Source organism: Polypterus senegalus, chromosome 2, assembly GCF_016835505.1.
Source record: "Polypterus senegalus isolate Bchr_013 chromosome 2, ASM1683550v1, whole genome shotgun sequence".
Lineage (NCBI taxonomy): Eukaryota > Metazoa > Chordata > Cladistia > Polypteriformes > Polypteridae > Polypterus > Polypterus senegalus.
Genome location: NC_053155.1, coordinates 54,723,410 through 54,742,435, shown reverse-complemented (window position 1 = coordinate 54,742,435; position 19,026 = coordinate 54,723,410). Strand labels below are relative to the sequence as shown.

Below are 19,026 nucleotides of genomic sequence, written 5' to 3'. Positions count from 1 at the left end.
GCACTGCGTTGACAGTCAGTTCACGTGATTACGTGGGAGGCGTGATGATGTCACACGAAACTCCGCCCCACGTCATTGCAGCTCAACTCCATTACAGTTAATGGAGAAAAATACCTTCCAGTTATGACCATTAGGCATAGAATTTCGAAATGAAACGTGCCCAACTTTTGTAAGTAAGCTGTAAGGAATGAGCCTGCCAAATTTCAGCCTTCTACCTACACGGGAAGTTGGAGAATTAGTGATGAGTCAGTGAGTGAGTGAGTGAGTGAGTGAGTGAGTGAGTGAGTGAGTGAGTGAGGGCTTTGCCTTTTATTAGTATAGATCAATAAATCCTATAATGAGGAGGAGTGCATGAATAGATTTCTTCTTTTTAAATTAGTGATATTATATAAAGATCCTTATGTTTCACCACCCACATGGTACATTTCTATTTTAAAATAATAAATATCCATCCATCCATCCATTATCCAAGCCGCTATATCCTAACACAGAGTCACAGGGGTCTGCTGGAGCCAATCCCAGCCAACATAGAGAGCAAGGCAGGAACAAATCCAGGGCAGGGCGCCAGCCCATCGCTAAATAATGAGCATACATTTAAAAATATAAATAGACTGTATATATGTACGGTAGGTACTGTATAGACCCTGTAAACTTTAAAATGAAAGTAACCATCTAATATACACAATTTTGTTCAATGAAGAATAAGTTAAACAAACTGTAAGCATTCTTAGTAATGTTTTTCAGTTTCTACCTTATCCACTAAGATAAACAGACTACAGTGGCTGTTAAGGTTTTGTGTTTACAAAAATTACAATGGAATCAAAACAACCGATTCACCATTAAAACCATGTACTGTACCGATCATTATAGTGCTACTAGCAATGTATGTTGTAGTATTACTTTGCTATTCGTAGTGTGAAGTTCCAAGCTTTAATATGGGATATTTTTATTATGAAAGTGGACCTTGGGGAAGGGAATGGCTGAAGCATCCTTGGTTGCACTGTTCCACCAGTGCCTGCCAACAAATGCAAAGCTTTGATCCAATGCCAAGCCTAATGAATGTTTTGTGTGCCCTCTTGCAGAAAGAGAGAGAACGAGATGGGGAGGGAAGGAGAGAGTGACTACTCCAGTTTGAACTCATGGGAAATGCCCATCGTAACTGAAATCTCAGCCTTGGCAACACTGCCGCCAACACAAAGTGCCACTTTAGAAGTTCATGTGATTATTGCCAAGCAAGGAAAAAGTATTTTCTATTGCAACTGTGCTTACATGTAAGTGATGGAAAAAAGGTTATAAATCACAAAATACTTTACTCCTCAACGTCTCCTGACTTCCGTATTCATTATTTACTAAGAACTGCGCTCAAATGTGTGTCTGAGCACTGATAATGAAACTCCTTGGAACATGTGTGGATTACACATTTGTTTAACTCATTTGGACTTAGAGCACATTTTTGAAAGTATCAATCTGATTCAGGCTGATCAAAACCAATGAAACTATTATTTCAGCAAATATATTACTCCTTCTAAATTTTCCTCTTAAGACTCTCAATACGCTGAGATCCAAAAGTGCACTCTACAGTTATAAACTTATTTTGATTTTACATTGTCACACTCATATGACCAAAAAAAAGCATATACAGGTAAGTGAAATTTAACATTATCTCACCTATCCATCAAAAGAGGAAAAATCAGAGGATCTGATGTGAAATTGTCACTTTATATATGAAGAAATCCTGAGTGTTAGTAGAGGTTCAGCATGCTTATCTGATTAAGAACAACTTTAATAAATATCTGCTATATTCTTTAAAACATTTTGAAGAGATCACTTGACATTGTTCTAATTTTCAGGAAAACATGACTTTTACCAGGATGTTATTGTCCTTCAGTTGAACAGGATAAGATGATGTTATAGTAATGTAATATAAGTTACCACAATAAACTGTTCATTATGCAGCGAAATCCCATTGGGCAAGGCTTCAGAAAGTACCAGTAAATGCATGCCTGGGGATTATTCTACATTCAAAACTGTCCAGAAAAATATTTCCATCCAGGTCTAAGGATAGGATATTCTCAAAACATGTAAGCCTTGCCTCTGTTTTCCGCTGTCTCTTTAAAATCAGTTTTTAAAAATGTCTTCTTTTCCTTGAAAAATGTAAACTATTGGCATATCCAATTCCAGTCTTTACACCATTTATATGTTATTCCTCGAAAGCGTTATGCTGTGGGTCTGTGTTTGGATTCTTACCCTGCTGAATGTACCAGGTGTGTTAATGCATATGTTCTGGGACTCTCCATCAGTAAAGTTCTCTGATCATCATATTCTCCCTATTCTAGTATATTAAATATATAGGGTGGTCCAGATCTAATTATGCAATTTTCATTACGCTATAACTTATTAAGTTTATTACATAGAGAATTCACAAAAAATTATTTTTGTTGCCGATAAATGGCAGCACCTGCCCTGCATTCTAAAATGGCGGGGAGACGGTTGTCAGTCGAACAGCGGGTGTGATGTGTTCACCTTTTCATAATTGCAGAATTTGATCTGGACCGCCCTGTACTATTAAAACACATAGTGACTTTATTTTTAGCAATTATTGGTCCACTTGTTCCAGAAAGACATTGTCTGTTTGCCGAGTCAAGTCTTGACTGACTTGTTAATCACAACTTTTTTCAAAAGATAGATGTAGTGATCAAAAAGTGGATAGCTATTAGCAATTGTGTGTACAAAGAAGCACGTTTGTAGGCTGTGAGTTGAATTTCTCCTCTTAAAGTTAAAGATTTTACTCTCTGTGAAAGTCTTTTTTGTGTAAGCACTCACTTGAAAGAATAAAGTCTTTGATAAAAAAAAGAGTGGTAAAACTCAAGATGATTGGGAATTTTTGTTGGAGCGTTTTGAATTATGGAAGAAATGTAAATCTAGCATAATGGTTCCAACTACACAAAAATGTTTATATAGGATGCATTTTCTTTACACAAGTTTTTATTGAAAATGAGACTCTTCAGTTTTATTTTAAATATGTTACTTTCAATATAGTGTGATTTTACAGTTCACTTATATTTAGCACCTCCTGATCCTGCTGGGTGCAAACTGCTGTGTATAATGATGTATTGAAATTTTGTCTTTGGTTAAATTTTTTAATTTCAATTCCAACATGAAGGTACATGTTCATATGTGTATGTGTGTCAAGCAAATAGCAGTTCAAAGGCTATTCTCTAGAGGCCTGCACTGCTCGAAGCCAAATACACTCTTAAAAAAAAATCTGGAGTGGTCTCCCCTGGACTTACTCATGTACTTAGATATGGGGATGGATATTTGAGGAGTAAACTGCAAGACAATGATTATATTTTTATATTATGTACATTAAAGAGACAACAACAACAAGTCAAACTAAATTAATTATATATTGAACAATTATTATAAAAGTAAAGTTGAATAAATCAGACTTAAGTACCACTTCCAGTTAACAGAAATAGCTAAAAATTTGATAGAAATCTATGTTTTGTACTGAATACTTGTATGCAAAATTTGATTGACCTATGTGAAAGTGGACTCAAGTTACCGTGTTCACACACACACACACACAGACACACACACAGACATAATTCCAAAAATGGTATTTTCTGAGGTCTAAAATGTCTGGATTCATTTAAATCTCGAAATTGAATTTTTTGAGGATTCCAATACTTTCCCTATACTTCGTATATGAGAAATTAATAAAGGTGCCAGAGTGGTTCTTCAGAGCGATGCCATAGAGGAACCATTTTTGTTTCCCAAAAGACTCATCCACATGAAGGTTCCAGAAAGAACCTTTGTTTATTTAGTTCTGTAACAGGCTCTATACAGTGAATAACCACAAATAGATGATAACATGTTAGTGAAATGCCAATGGGTAATGATTTTAAAAGGATACTCGTTGAATATGTCCAGTAGCACAGGTTAAGATGATGTTTTCTTAATCTGTTAGTGTCCTGCAGCCCACCATACATTAAAGATTTTTTTGACATATCAGGAAGTTTTTCAAAGCACAAAGAACCAATTTCACATGCAAAGAACCCCTTCCAGAATTAAATGGTTCCTGGTCAAGCAATGGGGCCACAAGGAAGAGTGCAGCATAGTAAAGAATTATATAGTGCCATTAAAGAACCATTATGATTGAAGAGTGTACTGTAAGACTAGCTTCCTATTGTCATGTGCAACTAAGTTTCCATCACCATGAGGCTAGCTGTAATGATAGCAAACTCCGACAGTATGTTGTATAGGCAGACTTCCTACTACTACTCCATCAGGTGTCTGAAAACATTTTACATACCTACTTAAATACTTACGGAGTAACTTATCAAATAATATTTCAGTTTTGACTAACTTTTAAATATATATATATATATATATATATATATATATATATATATATATATATATATAATTTTCTTATGCAGTATTGAGCAAAATGATTACACTGGGCAACTCAAATTACGACATCAAGCTATGCAACTAGGCAATTTTAAAGACATTAATGTAAAAGTATTTAAAATACAGCATGGTGACACAGATGTTAACACAGATGCTTCATGGATCCAGGGTCTTCGGTTTGCATCCCACATCTGGTTGAGGACTGTGTGGAAACTTCACACTTTCCTGTGTCTGCAAGCCTTTTTCGTCAGGTACTCCAGAGTTCCTCTCACATAGCTGAAGACATACAGTTTAAATTAATTTGAAAATATAAATGGACCCTGTGCAAGTTATGGGTGTGTGGATTGATTTATGAAATGGACTTGTAAATAGTTGCTTTGTGCCAATGCTGCTGTGATATCTTCTGGGCAACATTTGAGCCACCAGAGAACGAATTACGTTTTATGTTTCAGCTTAAATAGATAACATTCATAACTCACCTGTTGGTTTTGATAAGCTGTTACAGTTGTGAACACAGTCTCCGGAAAGTTGAAAGTCTTAACACCTTCTCCTGCAGGTATGGACTTCGTTGGAGACAAATCACTGCTAAAATCCTTTCGAATCACGTGGACCCGAGGCTGGTATTTGTGCATAGAGTGCAAAATGATCTACAAAATTTAACAGTAAGAAAGAATTTTACTAATTTTGTATTAACTTACATATGCACATATATATACTCTCTCTCTCTCTATATATATATATATATATATATATATATATATATATATACAGTATATATGTATATATATAGCTAGATATATATGTATATATATATATATATATATATATATAGATATATATGTAAATATATATAGATATATATATATATTCAGTATGCGGATATATATGTGTGTGTGCTGATATACTGCATATATGAATATATACATACTATACTATATATTATTATATATATACACACACACACACACACTCCCCCCTACATGTGAATAGGCCGCATATGCATACACATATTTTGAACACATGAAAAACTTCAAAAATGTGTATAGTAAATACATATTTTTATTTCTCATTTTTAAATTATTGAAGAACCAATAGAACAGTAATTAACATATGCTATTATCAACAAAGGAATTGCTCAGATACTTTGAAAACAGCAAAAACAAACCAAAGAAAAGTTTGAAGTGTAGGTTTTTGGGTGCCTAATTTAAGCATTTCATGCTTGAAAAATCACATTAGACCTGCACTCTTGAAATGTTCCCCTGCAGCCCCATTTCTGGCTTTAATTAGATGGAAACTGAGCACATGTCCCTTGGTGCTGGCAAGGTGCAAGAGGTCAAAGAAAAAGGCATTTTAAAGTTGAGCAAAAATAGTGACATTAAATTTAATATAATGGCCATCCCAAGTATAGTTGTGTCATAGAGGTCCAAACGTTAGAGTATTGTCCCCAGGTTCATTTAAAATACTTAAAATAAATGTAAGACACATTTATTAAAGTTATTATATGACAAGGAAAAATCTGCTTAAAGTTTTCTAGTTATTATTATTATAACAATGTTGCTCTCACTTAGTTCTAAGCAGGCTTTAATACATATCTGAAATCAAATATTAATTATAAATAGCATTCATTCAGTTTCATTTTTAATAAACATAAAGTGGTCAGCTCTGTTTATTGATTATAATACATTGAATAAGCAAAGAATGTGCAAACATAATATACACATTTTTGGAAGAACAAGTGAATATTCATTCAACATTTTAAATTTCATATAAAAATAATGACCTTAAATTTAAAATATTGCCATCCCAAGTATAGCTGTTTCATAGGGGCTCAAACTTTAGAGTTCTGTCAGCAGTTCTATTTTAAATACTTAAAATAAATGTAAGACATGTTTATTAAACTTACTATACAATAGGTAAAAATCTGAACAAATTTTTCTAGTCACCATTATTGTAACAATGTTGCCATCAGTTAACTTCTAAGAAGGCTTTAATACATATCTGAAATCAAATATTAATCCTATATGGCATTCATTCCATCTATTTTTTAACAAACACATAGCAGACAGCTCTTGTAATTAATGATAATACATTGAATAAGCAAGGAATACACAAACATTACATCTGACATGAAAGCATTTTACATTTCATTAGATTTTGCCTCCTTCTCTGTTATAAAGACAATGAGACCAAAAGTGCCCCAAAAGTTGTCTTTATTTTAAATAATAAATACTGAAAAGTAGTAGTAGTAGGAGGAATAAATAGAGAAAATGCAAGGTAAAAAAAGCAGAAGAAAGTCCAGTCCTTACCATTACAGGTTATCATTTCTCTTTCACCCAGTGAATATACAGTATAGAATTTCTCATTTACCAAAATGTGTTTGCATTTATTTATTTAGCACAGATAAAATAATTGCATTCAAATTTGTCACACACAAGGTTATTTATTTCCAGGCTTGACTTTCTGACTTTTGCAGAGTAAATATAGTCCAGCTGTTGTGCCAGATTGTTTTCTTCCAGAAAAAAAAAACATTTCTCTTTGTTATTTCCACACATATGAATGGTATGGTTTGTGTCTTAATTTAAATACTCTGCCAGTATGTTGTTGAACTTTGCTCAAGTTTTGCACCGGTTTTCTATAGCAAGGTCTATAGGTATAGAGACAAACAGAGTTGTCATTTGCTGTGTTCTTCAGACCAGCAAACACTGGAAATTAGATTTCTGCACTTGTGCAGTTAAAAACAGATAAACACCGAAACACCCCAATCACTGAGATGTGACCTACCCGACAAAACAAACAATAAAACAAATGGCCCCTACATCTCTTTAAAATACATTGGTAAATAATGACATGATGTATTACCTTTTTATCAATTTTTGCTTTCTAAACAGTAAGCATTCAGTCATTTTTTTAATTTGAAGTACTCATAAATGCAGGAATTTATTTTGATTATGTGCTTTATTATAGTTTTTTACTATGTCATGCCCAAAGCCTTTCCATGATATTTACAAATATCTTTTTCTCTTGAATCTGCAACTGCATTTTCTTTAGAAAGTAGCAAACTCTCGAAGTGTCATTTCATTTTTACATTGAAAATGTGTTTTGTTTTAACTTATGCAGACCATCTCATAATTTTCCACTGGCGCTTATAGAGAAGCATACTTGAATATGTCCATTTTAATATTTTCCCCATGAGCATCACATAACAACACACATAGACACCAATTTCCTTCATTCATTTACAATACAGGCATAAGCTGTCAAATTGACTCACTTAATATCACAATCACTGTCGCGGTAAGTCAAGAGCACTTTCTCTGCCAAATTGCCGGTCATTAAATTATCTTAGAATGATGATCACATCTTTAACCATTAAATTACTAGTCAATTATGATTACTGCCATCATAATTAAAGCTTTTTTAATGAGAAAGAATATTTTATTCACAGATAATAACACCTATGTGCGATCAAGGCTCTGTCATAACCATATTTGTAGAGTAATTCTCCAAATAACTTTCAAAATACATTTTTGACGGGGTTCACGGCAAAAAGAGTTTACGTAAAGTTAAGGGTAATTGGTTTTAAAAAATATAATCTGTGCAAAGGTACTGTGCATCTGGACTACCAGGCTCAGGAATCCAAAATTGCAATAAGTAGATGGAAGTTGTGCCTTGTACATGGATTTTAAAGCATATTTACAGTGGCATTGGAACAATTTGTGAATCTGTTAGAATTATGTGTTTCAGATGCCCTCCCCAATATGCATAATCATGCATTTACTTTTTATTGCTTCTGTCTATCTCAAAATTATGGGCTACAACTTATCCTGCCAGAACAACACACGTGGCAGAAGCAGATCCTAGACCAAGACTCTCTCATACTGAGCTGCTAATTCGTCTAACTGGATGGAAAGCTCAAGTACCCAGCTATATATAAAAGTGTAAAGAACTTCATTTGTCACCCTTACATTAATCTGCAGAATACCGGTTTATAGAGGTCAGACATACCCAATCAAAAATGATTTATGTGAGGATCTCAGACACAAACTTGTAAAAGACCATAAGGTGGCAAAGTGTATGAAAATAATTGTAAAGATATTATGGTTATGTACCTAATTTAAAATGGGGTAAATTCCAATGGTCTTACTTTGCTCAACTATGATTTATATACAGTACTATAAAAAACAGGAAACATAGTGGCTTGCATTACTAGATCCTGGTATTCATCCTTAAATGCAGGGTGTGTGTGAGGAGAATCTAGCACATAAAAAGTTGAGAACATTAATGCCTCAAAACATTCAACCAAGGCTTTTTGCTTCATTCTTATAGTGTTCATGACTTCAGCACTTATCTAGTCAAGTCAAGTGGCTTTATTGTCATACTGTACCATCCATACACAGTATTGCAGCATGCAGTGGCTTGAAATAACCTTCTACAGGACTGCAGAGCAACATATACTGTACATAAACACTGAACAAGTGCAAGATAGGTAAAGAACTATAGTGTAAATAAATAAATGCATAAATAAATAATATGTAAGAGAATAGATAGTAATAGTTTGAGTTATATACAGTGTAGTAAATACATAACATCAATTAATAAAAAAACAATAAGTGTTGCGAATGTACTGCAGATAAATAAGCTACAAGGAGCTGATCTGAAAGCAGGAAGGCAGCACAGAGCTCAGAGTCTGGAGAGCCAAAGGGTAGAAGGTATTGCAGTACCTGGCAAAACTGGTTCAGATGTGACAGTGCCTTCTCCCAGATGGAAGTGGGACAAAGAGACAGTCGAAGCGATCCTTCCTAATGCTATAGGGTTTGTGGATGACTTCGATTGAAAGCAGAGAGGTTCAAATGACCTTTTCTGTTGTAGGAACTTAGATTCAGAGACACTGCTGTTCCCAAACCAGACAATGATGCAACTGGTCCGAAACCTCTTGATGCTGCCCATGTTGAAGGTGGTAAGAACTGGGGGAAGTAGACTTGTTTTCCTCAGGTGCCAAAGGAAGTAGAGACGTTTCTACCTCTTGTTGGCTTTCGAGGTGTTGATTGACCAAGTAAGGTCAGCTGCCAGGTTCCATCCATCCATCCATTCATTATCCAACCCGCTAAATCCTAACTACAGGGTCACGGAGGTCTGCTGTAGCCAGTCCCAGCCAACACAGGGCACAGGGCAGGAAACAAACCTCAGGCAGGATGCCAGCCCACCGCAGGCTGCCAGGTGCACACCAGGAAATTTAGTTTTCTTGACCAAGTCTACCACAGAACCAACAATGTCCAGTGGAGTGTGGACAGCATGGGCCTTCCTGAAGTCAGCAATCATCTCTCTTGTATTGTTTGCATTAACAGACAGTATTGCACTTGCATCAGTCTACTATGGTATGTTTGCTTAAGCATCTCATTGGTCCTTGACATTATTTTTCCTGCTCAACTTAACTCTTTATCATCTGACTCAAGGCTATTATACAATAAGTTTTCATTGGCTGAATGTGAATTTCACTTGTGTAATATGTAATGGTACAGTGGATATTAAGCTTTTTAGAATGATATGGCACTTTAAAGTTTAAGTTGAAGTATATATATATATATATATATATATATATATATATATATAAATATAAATGTTATATATATTGTTTATATATATGTATATATATAGTTTAATCAACTACTTCAGTGGAGGAAGTTTGAATACAAACAGAAATCATACCACAGGACAAGTTGGAGTGGTTAGACTGGAAGAACTTTCCTAAATGGAAAAAGTCACAAATCAAAATCAAGAAAACTGGAGCCTGAGGATGTAACAAATCTGAAGAAATTATTTCTTTATTTCAAAAATCTTCTATTTAGTTTCTAAAAACATTACTGTAGCCCTTCTTTCATACATTAATTGTCATGTGGACAATTTAGCCACAGTAAAGCATCAAAGTGTGGCAAACGCAATGTAACAGAATGAGGCCATTGCAAATGTGACAAAAAAGAACACAAACAATAAACAAAATAAACTTAAAAAAATGGGAAAAATGTGTTGTAATTTAAGATGTTACTACAAAATGATTATGATATTTCCATATGTAGATGGCACTCAGCTGAATGCATCAATACCATAGAATATTTGCTGTACTGTATTATTTTTAAAATGCTTTAATGAAGATACATGGAATCTTAAGGAAAAAAGTCCTATATGTGGCTGGAAATTCTGCAAATTATAAGACAACATTTGACAACTCTGACTGCTGAATTGAAGCTATTGAAATGATTCTTAACTTCTCCTCACATTTATTTTTAAAGAAATGCTGAATAAAACACATGGACATGGCACAGAATTGAATTGTTTTATGACCACCCAGCATTTGCTTAGCACTCCACAGTAAGGACTATAACTAGACATAAGATAAATGCTTCTATACCCTCAATGCTTAAATCTCTACATTGCTTCTGATTAAGATTCAGAATGATCATTTCCCTCTATATATAATAACTTGTTTTAACCTTTGCATACTTTGCAGTAATTAGAAATGCCAGTTCTTCAGATAATACAGTGGAATTAGTCTAATATATGTTGCATAGTCATACATGATGATATACATGAACCACTTTCTAATGCAATCCGAAATACCACCTTATAATTTATCCCATTTTTTCTCCTAGCTGGACTGCTAATTGGTATAAGTCAAGCAGAGTGAACAGTTTTTCATGTGATGTAATTTTTAACCTGTTTAATCCATGCCAGGATTGCAGAAGGGGCTGGAGTTTATTCCAGCTAACATAGGGCGCAAAACTCTGGACAGAGCACCAGTCCATTGCAGAGTGAACAAACACACAACCGCATGTCAAACACACAAAACGGACAATTTATTTTCACTAATTTATCTAACCTGTATGTTTTTGGATAGTCGAAGGAAACTAGAGCGTCCATGTGGAGTACATGCAAACTCCACGTATGAAGGTCACCGGACGCAAACCCTGGTCTCCTTACTGTAAGGCAGTTGTGATACTGCTGTGCCACTGTGCCATCCACTTACCAGAGCTTGCAGAGTCTAATTTCCTTTGTAATCTGAAGAGATCTGCATACGTCCATCAACTCTTTGCTTAGCTCACCTTTATTTAATTTAGTTTACATCACACTCTATTACCATTCACATCAATTTTCATCTTTAAAAAATCATAAAAACCACAAAGACTGAAAAAACAAATCTATACATTTTTAGTGTAAAACTTAGTTAAGGCAAATCACTGCACCATAGTGCTGGTCCTTTAGAAAAAATAAAGGACTAAAAATATTTCACAATTGTTTTTGTACTCATAGTGCATTTGTTTAACAAAAATATGATGAATATACTTTTATGGGTTAAAAATGTTATTCTAAAAGTTAACAAGAAATTCAAAAGATAACTAAGAAATGAAATCAAAGCCCCAATACAGGAAGGCTAAGTAGGAATGTATGATTTCATGAAGCAAGCTGAAGAACTGGAAACATAAACATGCTGTAATTACGAACTAATTTAAATTTGACCTAAAATACATATTTTGCAAGTATATTGAATCATTATCATTTATCTTAATAATTATATACTGTATTGTATTTAACCTGATCATTAACATTAGCAGATTATATACATATAAAATATTTATGCATGCACAATGCATTCCCTAAAATATAAATATATTGTACATAACAAAATTGAACTTACGTGTCCCTGATCATCAAGTTCATTGTTTGTCAACTTCAGTTTGTCAAAACTGACAACCTGTCTCATCCAGGTGTCTCCAGAGGCCAAGGAGTCAGGGTGGATGTAAACCCGAGGAGGAACAGGAGAGTCTGCATTACCAGCCACCATCCATTTGGAGCTATGATACACATATCTGGGAAAGAAGAAATACATTGTTCAGGCAAATCAAAATGGTCTATTTGTTTAATATATTGTGACGTAATGAGCTCATTTATTTGCAGTAGAAACAAATTCACCTTTAAGTAGATCAAGTAAATCTTTAAATAATTGATTCTATCTATTCAAGCCACCTGCAAATATTTGTAAGATACACTAACACAGACACTCCATTCATTTATTTTACTATTTCTATAAAAAGCTAATTTCCATAATTTCCTCCTGGCTAACTTTAGTAAAATTCCTTTTTCTTGTTTTTTATGGCTTATTTTCTCCTCTTATTCACTGCAGTCCGCGATCAAGTGCCGAGTTCAATGAAAACTGAATACACACAATAAAAACAACACATTTTGTGCTACTTTTAATTTTAAATTCTTCTTGCTAAAACCCTTATATAAACCTAAACTAATTGTCACTTAATGCATTTATTTTTACTTGAACTTTCAAATTGTACTTCATCTTTTTACAATATTTGAGGATCAGTCAAACATTTGAGCAAATACCTTGATTTTAAAATTATGTTTAAATCCTAGAACTTGTCATATACATTTTGTCTTATTGATAAGAAAATCTTTTTCAAAGCAATGCTGAAATATCTTAATGTTAATTTCACGTTAAAACTGAATCATGATGCTATCCAATTATTTGGTACTCCACTTTTCATTATTAATCTATACAAGAAAGGTTTCTTTTTCAACTCACATTTTTGCATTGTAATCTTATTAGTTAAAACTATTAATAATACTTTTAAGATTAATAAATAATTGAAACTTTAAAATAACTGAACGTTCTCTGTTGCAATGTGAATAAATAACACTGGACAACAATTTGAAAACTTTTGCTTCCTGGTGATTTATGATAGACTTCAGGCTGAACACAAATATAAACTCAGATTGAAACATGAAATTAACTTTTATTGTGTTTAATCGCTGAACAATGTTGACTCATTGCGTTAGTTCAATTGAGCTAAAAATGTTTTGCTGCCAACTTTTGTTTGAACTCAGCATCTGATGCTTCTCGTTTCAGTGTCCAAAAATAGCTGGTCAGCGTTGATGGAGTCCACTTGCCTTGATTTCACTTTTCCATCATTGCAATGTCCTGGTAAAACCTTTCACCGTGCGTTTCACTATCTTCAGAAGTCCGAATGTGAATGCAGAAAATGAATTGTTAGCAACGTGTTGCATTTCATGGTTTTGTATGCTTGAAACATGTGGTCAACCAGATGGATGAAATTTGGTGTTCTGTAGTTCTCTCCGGTTCTCTCAAAAACATTGCTAAATGCGTTTCATGTGATTTCCCACAAGTAAATCTTTCACCTTATTTGGTTATCACTATCATGACATTTTTCATCGGTCGATTTTTTATATGAAGAGATGGCAAAAATATGTTTGTTGGGTTGATCAGTGGTTTATGTGCCACACTTTACTGTCCTGGTACCAAATGCTTACAGAGCGGCCAGTTCTTATTAGTTTGCAGCACTTGGTGTATCTGAACTGCGTTCCTAGTAGCGGTGCAACTATGTTAAGATCACCACAGATGGTCCAGCTGTCGAAGTTGTATTGTAAATGTATATTTAGAATATGAGAGGACATCATAAAAATGGGTAACTGTAATAAAACAGTAAATGATAGAAACATTAAGAATGGATGTTTGTGATCACTAGACCAAAATCTATAAGATAAACCTGAACCCTTTCAGGAAATAAGGCCTTTGTTTTCCAGTGTAATTAACTGCTCATAACATTATTTCAGAGTAAAGGCCTAAAGGTTAAAATAATTTTCAAGATTTTTATCTAATTTGTGTGTATTTTCATAATTTTCATTCATAAGCACCCTGCCCGGGGTTTGTTTCCTGCCTTGCGCCCTGTGTTGGCTGGGATTGGCTCCAGCAGACCCCCGTGACTCTGTAGTTAGGATATAGCGGGTTGGATAATGGATGGATGGATGGATGGATGGGTTCTACATTTACGTTTTAATAATACTGTGAGTTTCATGATGTAAAAATTATGTAACATACGGATTTATGTACATTGTACATTCAAGTGTAAAGGAAATGTTATAAAAATCATCAGTAGTGCCAGATTGGGTCTTCAGAGTGATGCCATAGGGGAACTATTTTTGGTTCCCAAGAGAACTAGCCACAAGAAGATTCCTGAGAAAACCTTCAGATCCATAACAAGGTCCATAAATAATCGTGGAAAGATGACAATGGATTTGAAAAATTCAAGTGCCCTTATGATTTTAAAAGGACGGTAAACAAAGGCTATGCTCAAGTGTTCTGAATCTGTTGGTATCTTGCATGGTAGCCTACTAGACATTAAAGATTTCTTAGTTTTCCGCATGCTAGAAACCTAAACACACCAATTTCATATGCAAATAACCCTAGAAAGAAATTATTCTTTGTTAATTAAGGGTTCAACAAGGAATCACACAACCCAGTAAAGTGTCATTAAAGAACTGTTATTTGTAATAGTGTGTCAATGTGTGCAAATAAAAAAAAGAAGACAGGAAGGAAATAATATTAGAGAACACATAAATAAAGAGGAAACATTGTTTCTGGTCCCTATGATCTTGATTTATATTATGAAGGTTTGAGAACGCTATTTCACATTATGGTACATAGAATGTAATCTTTAAAAAATGATTACTATGGAGTAGCTATGCACATAAATACTATAGATTTTCATAGGAATCATTGCATGGAAATGGAATAAGAGTAAAAGAACGGTCTTATACAAAAACATTACAAAATTTGAAGTTATTAAGTGCCAGCAAAACCTTTTTCCTATACTGACTGGATAGTCCTGTGTTGGAAACATCTGCCCAATCTTCATCACAAAAATGTTCTGTGTGAGCTGCTTGTCTCAAAATGTTCCAGAACTTTTCTTATAATCTACAGGAATACCCACAAAGCCCTTTTTCAAACTTAACAATGAGAACCATGTTCTTTTTTAAAGTATCTAATTTGAAATTTTCATCTTCTGTTTAACTGTTTTGAAGGCTCCCAGCTTCTCGTTCAATCCTGCATAATTAAACTGTTTATGATACAATAGACTGTTGAACATTATATAATATTTTGCAAAAGATTAGTAAAGATTTACTTGACTTGACGTGAAGCATAAAGAATTTCAGATCATACTTTGACATGCTGCTGTTCGCTAACCCTCTGCTCACTCCTTCTAGTAAATGACTAAGGACAAACTAAACCATGACTGCCAGCAATTATTGACAAGCTGGACAGTGCATGGACTTCATGTCTTGACCTAAGACTCATATAGAACAGTTTGATGAATAAGTCTAAATATGTCTGTATTAAATTGAGTAGCTGTATGGCATTAATGATCACTATTGTCCTTATGCTGTATGTTTGTATTGATGTTTTATTTGGATGATTAGCACTAAAATAAATGACACACAAATAACATTTAATAATAGCACATTTTACTTATAGCACCTTTCACGTTTCCTTTTCAATAAAATATTTCCTTTATAATATAATACTGCTGCTGGAGTATGTGAATTTCCATATGGGGTTAATAAAGTATCTATCTATCTATCTATCTATCTATCTATCTATCTAGGACTGTCAGAAACCTCATGACCCAATCTAGTATATTAATCTGCATAGGTAAAATCGCCATTATGAAGTTTCTTATTTTAATAATGTTGAGGGCCTCTCAAAATTTCTCTATGATTGGCTTTTTGATTGGTATTCTTGTTTTCCAATTACTTTAACATCTTATTATATTTAAATTGTTTACTGAGCTAATAAACCTTATTGCTATTACACTTTTGTTAATTCCTATTTCCGTATTTATTTTTTGATTGTGTGTATTTACTATCCTACATAACATCAAGTACCCCTAGCTACAGCCTGTGGAGTGGGTGTGGCTAAACATGGGTCAAGTTTAAGGTTTAACTCCTCCCATATTCCACATGCATAATGCCACATATTGCATGGTGGTAGTGGCACGTTCAGGTGATAGTGATTGTAAGGGGTGATACCCTGGTTACACTATGGCTAAGGTTAGTGTTGTGGGAGGGTTATTTAACCCAAATAATGACAACTATCGAGTAAAGTAACTTACATTAACGTGCAGTTTTCGCTATTTGAATGCAGGCCATGTCTTTCCTGTCTAGTGTGCAGCTTGACGAGACCCAAATGTATGATGTCTATGAATTACGGGTGGAGTTAAATATTTAACCCTGCTCACATACTGTATAGGCACACCTTATTCCACATGCAGCAATGAGAACCTTCTCCACAGCACACAGTGTGCTTGGCTATAAAGTCTTTCTTCAAAAAAATCAAACAGGTGTTGTGATGAAGCAAGAATTCCCTAGTACAAAATGTAATATTCAAAGAACTACTATGAGGGATTACAATCTTTTTAAGTGGTACTGCAGTGGATCTGAACCTGTGGGGCGTGCCCCCCAGTAACAAAAAAGGGGGCGCGAAGATGTGACAAAAAGAAAACAAGAATCGAAAATATGAAAAATACACCTATTGAAACCAAAACAAATTAACTTAAACTACATTCTGATACTAAAAAAATAAATACAGAGTTAGATAAATGTCAATAAAAGTTAAGTAGGTATAATAAAACTTGGAGCAGTGTATTGGCAGCAAAAAAATATAAGAATAAATTTATTAGGATTTCAAAAAAAACATTAGGGGGCACAATTAAAACTGTTATGAAAACTTGGGTCACAAATACTTAAAGGTCGAGAAACGCTGTGGTACTGTATAAGAAGTATTCACCCCATGTCATTTTCTGCATATTGAAAACGTTATACAGTAAATTGTGTTAGATATTCCATGAAAACAAATTGATAATTATTTAATGTATATCTCACTTTCTTTAATTGGCCCCTTGCACATGGAAGCTTGTTACACTGCCTTTAGCAGTAATAACTGCAAACACACATACAGTGGTGTGTAGAAGTTCTGGTCCACTGCTTCTTGGAAAACTGATTCATCACAATGATATTTTCAAGTGTAAACGGCTTTTCCTAAGAACATCTCACTGAGGATATGATGTAGAATTTTTGAATTCCAGTCCAAAACTCTAAACCTCTTTAGATATTCTAGCTGATGTTTTTAGATTGTTGTCTTACTGTATGAGTCCAGCTCACAAACAACATAAAAATATCTGGAAGAACGTCTTGATATCAAGTAGGATTCTTGGTCCCTTGAATTAGGGGTAACTTTGCAGGTGTTGACCCAGCAAAACATCAACAAAGCAATGACACCAGTACTACACTGTTTGTGTGAGGTTCTCATAATGGAATGAAATCTTAGCTTTTTCTTACAAAAATATACAGGCACATTTTTAGTGAACATAGTTGACTTTTGATTTGCTTGTCCATAGAATATTGCTCCAAAACTCACAAAGGTTATACATATTAGCCAATTTGAGATGAGTTTTAATTAGTAAGCATTTATCATTACTTCCTTGGCATAGACATACAGTAATGCTTAAGGGCCTCCTTGATGATGAAGCCATAAACACTGACCTTAACTTAGGTGACAGAGGTTTGGAAATACTAAAATGGTTTTCTCATTATAATTCTAACTTCTTAAAAAGTTCTAAATTCTTGATTTTGGCAGAACAGCTATGTCTAGGAAGAGTGAAAACTGTCCCAGACGTTCTCCATTTGAATCTGAACAGGTTAGAGTTTAGTTCAAAACAGTCCCAAAGCTTTATAAATGAATTTGTAACCCTTTAAGTCAAAAAAAAAAAAATATAGCATTGACTTTTCAAAAAGTTTTCATGAATTTCATTTGATTGTGGCATGGTGTGTCTCTGTAAAAAGTACGCTGACAACGTTGTTCTGATGGAAAGAGCGTATGTAACGCAGGATAAAACTAAATCAGGATGGATTGTCAAACAAAGTCAAGCTCACTAGAAAAGAAAATAGCTTTTCACTCTATTAAGACCTGTTTCACGTTTAATTAATTGTACAACAAATAATAATAATAATAATTGAAAACTGCCCTGCATAATTATTTTTGATTTTTCTCCAACTCTCTTCTTTTCAAAAAAACTACCCAACAAAATATCCATACAAATTAATTTTGAAAAATATGCAGATAATTAAATGGGGGTGGAGCCAGGGTGTTTCTTTATACTGGTGATAGATAGATAGATAGATAGATAGATAGATAGATAGATAGATAGATAGATAGATAGAACTGTAAGGCACTATAAGATAGATAGATAGATAGACAGATAGATAGATAGATAGAACTGTAAGGCACTATAAGATAGATAGATAGATAGATAGATAGATAGATAGATAGATAGATAGATAGATAGATAGATAGATAGATACCTCACGAGAGATTAAACCTTCATTGTAACTGCTGGGTCACTTGAATTATGTCAGAAATGCCTGCCATTTACATTATACCATGGGAATTAACAGCTGCCCATGAAAGTTAAAAAAGTGAAATATAATGAGAAACATTTGCTATAAGCATAAGCTATTCATACAGCCCGTAATGTGCTAGTAGATTTGTGAACTCGGTCTTCAGTAATCTAAAACTGCCATTTCTGGGTTTGTGCTCTAGGCTACAAACATGGAGTGTAAAGTCATCATTGGCACTTACGCGACAGCAATAGTATTCCACAAGGGTTAGAAAAAGGAATACACCAAAGCAAAGCATTCCTCCCACAGTTCATAAGAATGAAAGTAACAAAGCAGCTGTTAAACTTTATCTCT

General features: G+C 34.1%; 1 protein-coding gene across 1 annotated transcript in view; it reads right to left on the bottom strand.

The window, feature by feature from the left end:
- Positions 1 to 19,026, bottom strand: part of tbx15 (T-box transcription factor 15) — a 71,671-nt gene that overhangs the window by 30,034 nt on the left and 22,611 nt on the right. Inside the window, exons 4-5 of the mRNA XM_039743722.1 lie at positions 12,107 to 12,278; positions 4,896 to 5,063 (exon numbers count right to left, since the gene is read on the bottom strand). Coding sequence (XP_039599656.1) covers positions 4,896 to 5,063; positions 12,107 to 12,278 — 340 coding nt within the window. The remainder of the gene's footprint in view (positions 1 to 4,895; positions 5,064 to 12,106; positions 12,279 to 19,026) is intronic.